We start from the raw sequence: 13211 nt of genomic DNA, 5'->3' as shown, positions 1-13211 counted from the left end.
CAAGAAACAGTTCAGACAGAAGCACATGCCTACTGGCAAAATAATTAAAAGAGCCTGTGTTTGCTAAAGCTGGTTGCCGATGAAGACCAAATAAATTATGCATTGTTTAACAAACAGAATTGTAAAAACTCACCTGACTCTTGCAAGTATCTATATACCAGGAAGTTAACCTCATCACTGCTTATACTCATCTTTATTCCCAGTTAAACCATGAGGTCACAACAAAGGACACAACCCTGCAAATAAAAAGAAAAGTAGGTCAATTAAATATTTTTAGTACCTAATAGGTATTTCCCAACAAAGTGTATTTATAAACTAAGTACCTCCCTGGCAGCATAGACAATAGTTTTATTTTATGATGCAAATAAGTCTACTGGAGTCATTAAAAAGGCATTTGTCTCACCACAACATAAAGGTCAGTAAATTAAATATGGAGGGGCCAGATTTTCAAACAATACAAATTGGTATGGACTGGGGAACTATGCTGTTTAATACCAGTATTAAAAAGGCCTCATTTCACAGGTTTTAAAAAATAATGAAGTGAGTTTCATCTATTCAACATTATTGCTATGGAACACTTTTAAAACATGGAATTTTCTCTCCCTGGCTAACAAAGACCAAGAACTTGGTTTCACATTGGTATCCAAGCAAGTTCCCGCTTTTACTTTCTAATCCACTCTTATTTTCAGGTATTCCTTCTCTAGTAAAAGGGTGCAATATGGGCTACAACATGGTGTCTGTTCAAAGAAAGCCCAGTTATTTCCACTAAAAATTAGAAAACATCTCAGGGATAAACCTCAGCTTTGCAAAAGCAATTCTTGACATTAGAGACAAGCTTTAAACAGACCTTTTGTAGCAACATTTCTCTAGGCTTTCATTCAATACTTTAAAAATATTGATGGATATACACATATATACTATTTTCCCCTGATTTTATAAATGGTAAACATTTAGCAAGACAAATAATGTATCTGACTATATGTACTTTTGATGAAAACCTCTGAAAACCTGAAGCAACGAAGAGTCTTTAAAACAAGAAGAGACAGAATACAGTATTTTTTTCTAACTCCTAGTCTCATTTTTAAGAACATTCTCATGACTTCTGAATGTTTGAAAACCCTGACCTTTCCAAGTAAACAAGTAAAAACATCAGTTTCCAGAACACATTATGAAATAATGTCCATCTCCTGTTCCTACTATCCGTCCAGCACTTTTCATCAGCAAACTTTCCTAGGTTTTTTACTCAGCCACTCACCACCATAATTGCTCCAGTACAATAACTTCTAGTGGGTGCAAAAGGACTGGTAAAGGAAAGAACATTGATACCAACCCTACCCCACCTCTGCACAGCCACCAGCCATGACTAGGGTACAAGACACACCTGCCAAATTCCAATATAATTTGAGGGCTTATTTACTGAGCAGTATGTGAAATGAATGGCATTTTTAGCCATTTCATGAATTAGCAACCAATTTCACCATGTGCCGGACCAAACAACAATTTATTCAGCTATGTTTTGTTGCCATACGTAGCACAAATTATCTTTCTTTAAGATTGTTTGTTACAGAGAAATTATGTAGGAAGAGGAACAATATTTTCCTTCAGAGAAAAAAGGTAATTAACTTTTAAGAGACTCATAAAGAAACCTTTTTACAATACACACACGCATGCACAAATGGCAGTATTTGTTTCATGGGTCTGTCACTGATTTTTAAGACCTTGCTGCATCACCAAAAAAGACAGATCAAAAGGCAGAAATCAGATGAAAGCACTGTTTGCCACACAGAGAAGTCCTGAATTATTAATAAACAGAGGGCTCCCCACTCAAAGCAGAACCGTGGAGATCCCGCATAAATTCACCTGAAGAAAAAAAAAACAACTAAATTTTTTCTTGTCTGTTAAAAGTGTTCTTCACCCTGCCCAAATCAAACGAGCCTCCTTTATTCAGGGCTGGTTCCAAGTATTTTCCACAAGACTCTCTGGCAAGGCAGGAGCTGGCACCCGGCTATCAGGAGGTGGCAGTGCAGCACTGGCTGCGGGACCCTGACAACCAGAAAAAACACAGGAATGCCTTCGATAAATACATCGCCCGCCTGATGAGGACATGAAACTGAAAAGGGTGCAGAAGGTTCCAGTGTTTTACCAAGATACAGCTTTATCCATTTTTTCTGTGCCTATTTACACTTTCTGAAAGCTCGCTGCTGTGTCTCCCCCAGCCCAGGGCCAGGGGCTCCGGCAGTGCCCCGGGGACAAGTGTCCACAGACAAGGGAAGCAAGGAACTGTGAGAAGAACGAGCAACACCAAATCCATCTTCCTTCCCATCCCAAGGCAAAATGACCCATTAGAGAGGAAATACAGCAGAAGTACAGACAGGAGACGATACAGTAATTATTTCCCTTTGACAAGTTCTGAATTGATACAGTGATGGATTCTGGTTGACGGGCTTATGCTGCCAACACTCAAACTGCTGTTGTTTCCATCCCAAGGAACTGTGCTTCCTCCCCTCCTTCTCACTCACAGCTTCCTGGGAAGCACCCAGTGGGAATGACAGCAGCAGTGAGGGGATGATGGCGAGAAGGAGTAGAGGTGGGATGGAGAGGGGACACACCGGTCATGTTGCTCCCAGTGCTCATCACACACGGCCACCCCCTCACTTCAAGAAGTTACAACTTGCTAAGGGTGTCTGCCGAAGAAAAACAGTAATGGCAAAGAAAATAAACCCGCTAACCTACGAACCACGTGAACTCTGTTTTCCCTGGTGCCCCAACATGGCCACAGGGCTTGTTCGGGAGGTGACAGAGGAGATTTCTTAGAAGCGGTGTCATGTAAATGGAAACACAAATAGAGGAAGAAAGGCTGAAAACAAGAAAATTACAGGAGAAAAAAATAAATTTATCTCTATGTATCCACCCACGCCTGTACACATGTACCACAGATACTAATAAATCCAACTCATTAATGCTGGCTTATTTCCTACAAATCCACTATTTCCACGTGCAATCAGCTACTTATTTTGGGCACTTAATAAATATTAATATTGCTCTTTATTTTAGATACAGGAATTAAGTCACCAAAAAGACACAGAAGAATGATACAAAAATAAGTAGAAGTTACACATAACTCCAACCAGTCTTATATTTTTTGCCTAATTTGCAAAGGGACGATTAAAAATATCTTAAAATATTTGCAGCTGTATGTCCCAAACCCATTCCGAAAATGTAACAAGATCCTTGAGGCCCTTTTTTTCCAGCCCTTAAAAAAATTTCCAAGTCTTCCTCAAAACATTTTGTGGAATTACACGGCAAAGCATAATGCACCCACACTGCTGTTTTAGATCCAAGTCTGCTTTTAAAGGGAATCTCCCCCACTTGCCTCTACTTTTGTTTTGCACCTTGGAGCAGGCGCAGCGTATGGGAATGAGACTCCTTACTGGTAAAATCAGGATTAAATAAATAAAATACCCCATAACATGTCAAAAAAGGATGCATACTGGGGCTTATAAACCATGCCCAAATTGCTCATGGGCTTCCAGTCCCTGAGACCACACCAAGGTCGATATTCACTCCTCAAAATCAAGTCCTCTTCAGCACATGCCTTCTCAGGCTCACAACGCACACATCCCTGCGATGCTCAGCAGTGACACAGTGCCAAGGAGACTGGATTACAGTGTGAGCGACTCGTCGCCCTGTTGTCCCTCAATCATCTGAAAACACCAAGCTAACGACACTGGTTTGCTGTAGGATCCCCTTCCCGGAGGATGTGCCTGTGGTTGATAACACTGCTGTTTAACTAGAATCTGCACAGTATCCAGATATCCCAGGTAACTTTTAATGTTGCTACACAAAGCTCCTAAACTCTCAAATTTATCAGGCATTACATGTATCAGTCTATACAGGTGCTGGCCTTAAGATTTACTGAAAACCACACGTCAGGAACAGACCAGACACATGCCTGCACTTTACACAAACTGACCCGCTCATTCCATGTCAGGAATCACTTCAAAACTCTTTTGGAAGCTACTTTTTCAAAGAGGAAATGAGGTTTCTTTTCCCAGAGACAGCACATCAGCTCTGACTTTGCTCCCTAACAGCAAAACTGTGCCTGTGTTTCAGTACCTGCCTACCTCAAATCAGACAGGGCAGGTCTCAGCCCAGCACCTCCGTCCCTTGAGAACAATTCACATATTTCACACTTCAGGTAAAATTTACAAGTAAAATCTGCTAATAAGGAGATCAAATTCTACTCTCACCAACACCAGATCTGCAGGCTAATGGGTGCCCAACAGTGAAAATCTGATTGTATTTCTGACAAATCATTATTCCACTCTGCATGTTTATTATAGCTTTGTACTCCTCTTCCAGGTTCATGCCAAATGCTGGAGAACAGATGCTGCCCGATAGGGCTCCTGGCCTAATAGGGTTTTTTTGTTGTTCTGGGGTTTCTTTTCAGACAAACCTGAACTGGCAGAGAAAGTTTATAAATGAGATTAGCGCTGTGTATCTCTTAATCACCATTTGATAACGTACACTAGATTTACACTACAATTAGAGTTATTGTATCATCAAATAACAGCCTAAGAAAGTGATATTTCTGCAGTTGTAGGTGGGCTCTAACACATCCTCATTAGGTAGGATAACAGGAAAACCTGGCAGGTTGCTGTGAATAATAATCTCCCAAAACATACCAATCATTAGTTTGATACCAGATATGATAAGTTAAAGGGAGCAGCTCATGCTCTGGGTAGCTCTGAAAAATGCTTAATGTTCAGATATCGGCAGACTGCTACATTTATCCATGGAAAACAGAAGTCTGGCTACAGAAACAGTAAATCCCCTAGAACAAAAATACTGCCACTAGAGCTTTTATTTTTTTCCTGTTTTGCAAGAAATCCAGACAAATATTTTGCTAGCATGTGTGCACATAGACAGTGACACCATTTTATTAACTGTTGCTTAAGATTCTTCCTTGTATTAATGACCATGACCATTAAAAAAAAAAAAAAGCAAATTATGTGACTCCACCTGGGAACGTGAAGTCTTTTTAATTCCACCCAAAAAGCCTGAATATGCCTACAAGGCCTTTGGAAGGTTTTATTACCACTCCACATTTTTATCAGTTATCATAAAAACAATACTTCAGTACTGCATGTGAGACACAATTCCTCCTTGTTATGCTTTGCCACAAATACTGTGAGTCCCTCAGCCAGGCAAACCTGCTGCCCTCGACAGCTCTGTGATCACTGCCACGGCGACTCAGATGACAGACAATCCCTGTAGCCCAAGAAAGTGCTGATACACTGAACTCCACCACTTCTCCAACTGCATCTGGGTTGATTAGGGCAGTGAGGCACCAATGCCCCAAGTCTTCCTAAGACTACATCCAGAGAAGAGTTCTGTAGAGCCCTTTAGAAACACTTTATAAAGGAGAATTCATAAAATAAATTAGTGGTTCAAGCATGCAGTGTATGACCCATGTCCTTCTGTGTTAGAATTTATTAGACACCAATTTTGATAAAAATGAATGTTTTCTCACACTTTAAAAAGATAAAAAGCTGAGTTTTCTTTAGCTGAATCAACTCCTTGCTTTAAACACTCCTATTTGTTCTTTCACATTGTCACTTGAGAGATGGGGGGTCGAAACTGTATTGGGCACAATATAAATGATCTCTCAGGTTCTCCTACCTGATAATCTGCAGGTGGGAATTCTTTCTAACCTTCTGAATTTAAAGATAAACTTTTTTTAAGTTAGATGTATAAAGGGTTTTTTGCAGTATTTCAAAATAAAGTTCTCATTTTCTGTATTTTTACCCGTGTCTCAAAATTGCCACTATTTAAATGTGGCCTTTTTTTTAAGATTCAATAATATATGTCAAATGTGAAACTGCATTAAAAAAAATCTGTAATTCTATCTCACGAACCTTCTTACTGATTTCTCATATGATCAGACTTTGTTGGTTTTCCTTCTAGCAATTTAAACCAAGTGTTGCTTCTCACGTTCAGCTTTTAACTCTACTGCTTTGCTTTTAACCAAGAATACAGCTTAATTTCCAAATACTAAAAAAATAACTTTTCCTTTTCTCATCTGAACTGTCTTCCTTAGCTCAGGCAATAAATATTTGTATTCTGTACTTCAGCTTTAGTGACCTAATTTATGGCAACAGTCTCTCTCTTTTCATGCCAATTTGAGAGTATGAAGCATACAAAATGACAAAGCCAGTCTGAAATTTTTTGAAGAGAAAGAATTACAACCCTGAAGGGGAAGAGGAGCAAAAAACCCCAAACCCACAACAAAACAAAACAAAACAAAACAAACACCCAAAACCTTGGCTAAAATAAGTTACCGTCTACTTATCTGAGTATTCAGTCCCCAGAAACACCGATCCCAGCCCTGAGTACTATTACAAAATATGCTGCAGATAAAGCCCATTTGTTGGTTTTGCCTAGAGCAAAGTAGTATTTAATTACTGCACTCCAAATCTCCTCCCCAAAGTCATATGTTGTGTGACCCAGGAGGCTGGGATTCCGGATGTTACAGCAGAGACATGAGCGACAATATATTCAGTATCATATTTCCAGGGCTATGGCTACAAGGCTGCACATTTCTATACTTTCTAGAGTTAAAAATACATCTTCCTGGACAGCTTTAGGGCATCTTGCAGTGATTCTTGGCAGCCATATTTTGTAAATCCCTAGGCTGACTAAGGAAACAGGGATATTTCTGGTACTGACACTTTATTTGACACTCTTTATATTCTTAAACCTTTTTTTTTTTTACATTATTACAGTGCAACACCAGAAGAAATTATGTGTTTGAGGAAGACTCTCCTCATTTCCTGTAACAGAATAGCAAAGAGGTATATTAGTATTTTAAAGACTTTTCAACTTTCTGGGTAACAATGAAAATAGACGTAGATGGACTAAACAAGCTCCAGAGGTCCCCTTCCAACCCCAACCATTCTGTGATTCTATGACATCTCTTTCCAGGCACAACTTTCCTCTATGACAATTAGAACCCTGTTGAAATGGATAGTTCTGATACACCCTTCTCCAGATGCAAATATGTTACTGCTTTAAAACTTAAAAGCCAAACTCAGCTGCTCTGAATATGTACCAAATATGCAGTAAAACCACCAGCAGTAAGTCCTGCCTCAAGTCTGATTACTTCATGAAAGCCATCCCTCCCTGACTCTCCACAAGATCCGAAGCCCACACATCATGTTTGGAGAAGGCTTTTAATCACAGAACTCAAGCCCACTGATGCAGACAAACTAGGCTTAAATGAAAACTCACCAGACGTAGTAGTTCAAAAATAAAACCACCATCCTCTTTCAATACTTAAATAATTTTTCAGAACACCCCAGGAAATATAACATTATGCAATTCTCCTTGATCAAACATCTAAACTAGACCAAAGGCATTTTGATAGGATGACCTTCAGGGTTAGAGTGTCCTACCTGTACACAGGCTCAATAGATGCTTATGGCAGCAAAACTGGAAATGTAGCATTTCTAAAACTGATCAGAAAGTGATAGCTCCTGGTTGATGACCAGAATTAGCAAAGTCACCAGGAGAAGCAGCAGTATAGGTTTGTCCAGTATGGATTCCTTCAAGCTGACCTGCAAAGTCCAACTTCCAGGCTCTGTATGCTTAATATATCTAACCCTGTAACGGAGAGGGAACTACCAGACAAATGCTTGGCAATACTCCAGAAGAGACACCTGTCCATCTGTCCCTCAAAAGGGAAAATTTTCTTATTGGAGGGGCCATCTTGGGAACAGAGGTAACGTCAAGGAAGCTGTGGAGCTTCCATTCTTAGGCCATTAAAAGAACGCCCCTTTAGACAGAGTTACAGTCCTTCAGCAATACCGAATTTCAATAAATAAAGACTTTTGCAATCAAACTTTTAGACCCTGTCTCAAGAAGGCTTTGTGAAATTGCTCAATGGCTTAAAGCACTAAGCACTAAAATAGCAGCCTGGTAATACTCTCTGGATCCAGATCTGTTACAGAACAGCTGCTGGAATCAAGCGCAAGAAAGGTGGAAACTGGAAGAAGCCTTATCTGCAACATTGTTTAAAATCCCATATATGCCTCTTCGGCATGTACCCAGTTTTAAGCATGCAACTATACAACTACTAATCTCCTGCACTTCATTAAAGCCTTTGCAAAAAATTTAATTATGGATGAATGTGGGAGCACACCCATTAATCCTCGCTTGGATCAAACTGTGTAAAACGTTCTGAGAAAATAACAGATTGAGAAGAGCCCTTAAGTGAGTTAAAACAACCCCTGTCAAGAGTTTCTGCTGAGACTAAGGTGGGGAGGGGCAACATTCAAAAATGTTCTTCTATCTGTGAACACGCACCACTGAAAATAAACTCAAGTCCTGTGGTTCAAGCTTTTTGACCAAGAACCTGTAGAAATTAAACAGTTAAACGCGGTTAAAGATCTCCATACCGTGCTAAGTTTCTGCTCTCAGCTGATTTATTCTCATTTTCACTGCTGGAAAACCCACCGAATAATGTGGCCTGATAAGTCTGATCAGGAACATTCCATTTTTTCCAATACGCTGTTCCTGATGTTCCCACAATAGATCATTCAGGGCTCTAAGGGACTGTGTCAATTGAATTGAATGATGTGGTCGCCTGCTGGTACATAAATGCAAAGGCAAAGCTGAGGGGGTTTATTTTCAAAACAGGAGACATTGATCCTGTGACAGTGTTCCATTACCCCGACTTTATTTCTATTAGAGACAGTGATTACATCTACATCAATTGCTTGAGCTGATGGATATTGGTGCACTAACAGTGACACAGTTTTTCACTACACTGCTGCCCTGGATGCTGATGGCTTACAAAATAAGATTCATTCTGAGCTCAAACTAATGCTATCTATTTGTCCATGGAAAACTACTGAAATTCAAGCAGACTTCTGTAATTAGTCAGTTTTCAACTGTCTGTGGTTTTGGGTTTTTTGTGTGTTCTGTAAATCCTAGGGTGAAGTAGTGATTAGTGACCATGTAGCCTGGAATGGATTCTATTTGTTACAAAAATATTAATATATTAAATATTAAAATATTTACATTGATACCTGATGGCACTAAAAGAGCAGATGTACTTCTCAGAGGCATCTGTGGAAAGGCACTCCTACAACAGCAGCCCCTTCTTCACTAGGGATTTTTTTATACAGCTGCATGGACTCCTATTCCCTTTTCCTGTACTGTGACCCTTGTGCAGTTTCCATCCACTGCACTTGCTATCTCTCCCAAGCTGGTGATCCATCTTCCAGCTTTCATCTCTTGATCTGACATACAATCTCGAGCCTGTGGTCACGCATTTGCCCTGGTTTTCACCTCCTCACCGTGCACTGCCTACACATACTCTACACTCCTGAATCCATCCCTCCATCAAGAGAGTGATGGCTGTATCTGTACCTCCTTCAGTCATTTCTTTTTCTACGTTCTTCTTTCACTGTTTTTCCATTACAAACCATGAGCTGCTAACATTTCTCACAAATAAATTCTGCTGGTTGAAAAAAAATTCAATTCATCTTCAACAACAGTGTTTTCTAGTCCAACTAAACCCTGCTCATTTTATTTGTCCTTGTGCCCTGAGTCATGTCCTGAAGTGCCTGCAGGAGAAGGGCCTTTGTCTGACTCAGGTCAGTGTATTTACCAGAGTGGGTTCCCTCATTCTTGATAAGGAAGTGTTTTTAATGCTGCCATAACAACAACTAATTGAGTTGGAGTTACACCTGCCCACAGTAACTAAGCACAGAACCTGTCAGAATTAGCAGCACCTGGATTGGTGCAGAAACTGGGACCAGAGCACGCCTGCCAGAGGCAACCAGCATCTTCTCCTGGGACCCCTCTGCACCAGGGTCAACATCTATAATTTAGCACAAGATGGGGCACCTCCTTGCATACTGCACATCTAGAATCCTTGCATAACAAAAAGTAAAACAAAAAGACTCCTAAGTCTTGCTCTGTGGTGTCACTGGGTACTTGCAAGGCTGAGCCTGCAGGGACCCAAGCAGCCTTGTCTGGGTGTTCCGAGAGCATCCAGATGTACACCAATGAATTTTGTTAGAGTCCAAGTTCTGAAACAGTGGCCACCATTGCCTCATGGTTTTGCAACAGGCTTTTTTGTGAAACACTAGATTTTAAGGTTTTATTAAGGTTGGTATCATTACTCAGGTAATTATCCTAAATTTCTGCAGGTCTTTGGGGACTGGTTCGTGTTTCCTAGTGAACAACCAAAGGAAAACTAAAAACTAAACACATTTACATTGTTCTAGGCACAGACAGCTTCACGAACATGACCTTTTCCAACAAAGGATTCACTCATTCATTTGCCCTGCCCTTCATGTATGAGCCTGAACACTCTTGCCACAGCTTTTTCAGCACTTACAAAGCTATTTTCAAGTACAGGTGTTATTTTCAGCATAGAATTTGACAGAACTACTCTATAAATAATACTGACCACATAAATGGAGCAAGAGAAGCATTTCCTGCAGTGGAAGACCCAGAGAAAGATGCTGTGTGTGTGTGTGAGCATCTTCCCCAACTCCTACAGTATTTTAGAAAAGACCAGAGATCATCAGGCACAGAACATAACTTCTGCAGTGCTGGGGATACAAACATATGAAAAAAAAGAGACAGTAACAGAACAGGTGAAGAGGCTTTGATCTATTCTAAACGCAAATAAACTCGGCTTATTTCCCCATTGTTAAGCCTGGTCTTTTATGCCTTTCCCATGAGAAAAGAAGTTTTGGAATTATGTACTCTGGCAGCATCTAGTTTGGGAACAACAAATAATTTTTCTGAAATTCCTTTGTGAGTGCATGAAAGCTGCCAATTCTTTTCCTGAGGCAGATGTCTTGCTGAATAGCAACAGTTCTGAGCCCTGCGTTTCTGAAAGATGAAGGATGAAATGCAAAACCCCTCGGAGACAACACCACAATGGGGTGAAAAAAAGTGGAAAAAACCCCCCCAACCTAACAACCTCACAGGACACAGAGAAGATCCTTCAGTTACAATTTATTAAAATTTCAAGTCAGGAAAATATAAACTGTTAACAAGGGAAGGTAAAATTTCCAGCTTTAGTGGCCATTAATCAAGAGCAACTATGTCAGAACTTGCTACTTACCGAAGAGGAGGCCAGGCTTATTTATTTATTTTTAAATTTGGGATGAAGAAAAAGCAAAGAGTGCCCTTTGGATAGGGAAAACAATGAATTGATTATATTAACAATGCAGGGGTTTGTTGTGGTTTTTTTAAATAAAAAACCTTGAATACTTCTGGCTACTTGGAAAAAGGCCAGTACTATTCATGAGCTATGGATTGATGGCAAACAGGTAGACTGGTATTTATGAGCATTAACAGTAAAAATACACGGTGCTTTAGACAAGTTTTTCTCCATTAATCCAGATATTAAACATGTTGAGAATCTAACTAGAGTTGGACTGCAGAATTTGGTATTGAAAATATGTGCTAACATTCATCATATTTAATGTTCAAAGTTCTCTACAGCCATGAAACACATCCTAAAGCATGGAATAAATTAAATGTAAACTGACAGGTTCTTTCTAGCCCCAAGATGTTCACCTTGAAAGATTTAAAGACATGTAATTCATGACTGACTGCAGCATTATGCATGAATGGAGAGTTTTAAAGAAAGCTTAAGAAAGTTTGCCCTCAGACTAAAAACTCAACTCTTTTCTTTACCCAAGCATTTTCACATCCAGCCCTGTTCACTAAAGCAGCCTGAAACGAGCCTGTGGGACTCCGCAGGTAAATAATCATTATGAGCTGAGGATCTCAAAAAAGAAAAAAAAAAGAAAAAATCCCCACTTTTCAAAAAACCCAAATGTTATGGATAACATGCTTCGGCAATTGGTCATATGCATGTAAAAACAGAACAACATGTGAATCTACTTTAGGTATGTCTACTCTCACGCTGCTCCACTATCCCTGCCCTACTAGGCTGCAAATCTGCCAAAAAAAAAAAAAAGCCTCCTTTCCTCATACCACTCCATCAATGCCACCTACAACACCACTTTATCTTACTCCTATATGAAACCAAATGCAACATCGGTATTAAAAAGTGCAAACCACAGCTCTGGGTCTTTAAAAAGCCATTTTGGAACTACAGCACTGCAGTGTCTGAGGACAAATGACAGAAATCAGTTACCAGTGTAAACAAGTGCAAAATGGCAGTATGAAACCATCTTCACCTAGGCTTTATTTTTTTTAATTAAAGATCAATTAGCAGGAAAAAAAAATACTAAATCAGAGATTCCTCAAAAAAAAAAAAGTACTAATTAAAATTAATTTAATGCTTACAGATTTATTTTAGAAAAAGGACCACTGAAGTGGATTAGAAACCAACTGTATTTACTTTGGCACCTCAGATTTAATTGCAGGTGAACCTTGAAATTAGGTAGCTAAATTTCCCAGAAGCACTTAGATCACTTAGAAGTCTTATCAGAATTATTTCTAATGAAGAACGGGATGTGAAGTACTTGCCTCTTCTGGCTTCCTAACACCAAGACACATCTCTTAAAAAAAACATGAAATAAATTAAGAAACAAACATTGTCTGACAAACATTACTTTTGGTATTCAAAGAGGCAAACCTGCTCTTATCTGTGAAACTTAAATCAAATATTACAGTAGGAGTTTAATACTCATGATCTCAGCCCTGCTCTGGACACTGGGCATGGCCACTCCTGAGCAGGATCAAGTGCAGCTGCAGACAGCACGCAGTGATTCACTTGGTGTGACACCATCATCCTACTTATCCTGTTTTCTATTTACAACCTCAAGTAACAGAAATGTGAGACCAACGTAAAATTCCCATTTCTCTTGCACTGCACTATGTACTAACCTGCAGTACAGGTGTGACCTGCAATGAAGTAACAGAGAAATAAAGCAACAGCAACCCCAGCAACATCTTGGAGCTGCGGCACTGGCCGAGGCAGCCGAGAAGGAGGAGTGTGTGCCTGAGGCAGCCCAGAGGTGGGTTATAAGGGCTCCTGGGGCAGGTCAGGAGGGCAGAGTACTGCTTTACTGTTATGAAATAAAACACTGGGCATTCCTGGGCCACCATTCCATCATCGTTGGTCTCTCAGGGCTGTCACATGTGGTCTGGGAGGCAGCGAGGTGATAACCAAAGATCGAGAGAGAGGCAGTGCCGTGACAGGAGACAGTGAG

General features: G+C 40.0%; 1 protein-coding gene across 4 annotated transcripts in view; it reads right to left on the bottom strand.

The window, feature by feature from the left end:
- TBL1XR1 (transducin beta like 1 X-linked receptor 1) overlaps positions 1 to 13211 on the bottom strand; it is a 110551-nt gene that overhangs the window by 21525 nt on the left and 75815 nt on the right. For all 4 annotated transcript variants that reach the window (XM_027647308.1, XM_027647306.1, XM_027647310.1 and 1 more), the window contains one exon: positions 134 to 236. In XM_027647308.1, coding sequence (XP_027503109.1) covers positions 134 to 191 — 58 coding nt within the window. In that variant the 5' untranslated portion in view covers positions 192 to 236. The remainder of the gene's footprint in view (positions 1 to 133; positions 237 to 13211) is intronic.

Source organism: Corapipo altera, unplaced genomic scaffold (assembly GCF_003945725.1).
Source record: "Corapipo altera isolate COAL_440 unplaced genomic scaffold, ASM394572v1 113, whole genome shotgun sequence".
Taxonomy (NCBI): Eukaryota; Metazoa; Chordata; class Aves; order Passeriformes; family Pipridae; genus Corapipo; species Corapipo altera.
Note: the sequence above shows the minus strand (reverse complement) of the source record. Positions and strands in the feature narration are given on the sequence as shown.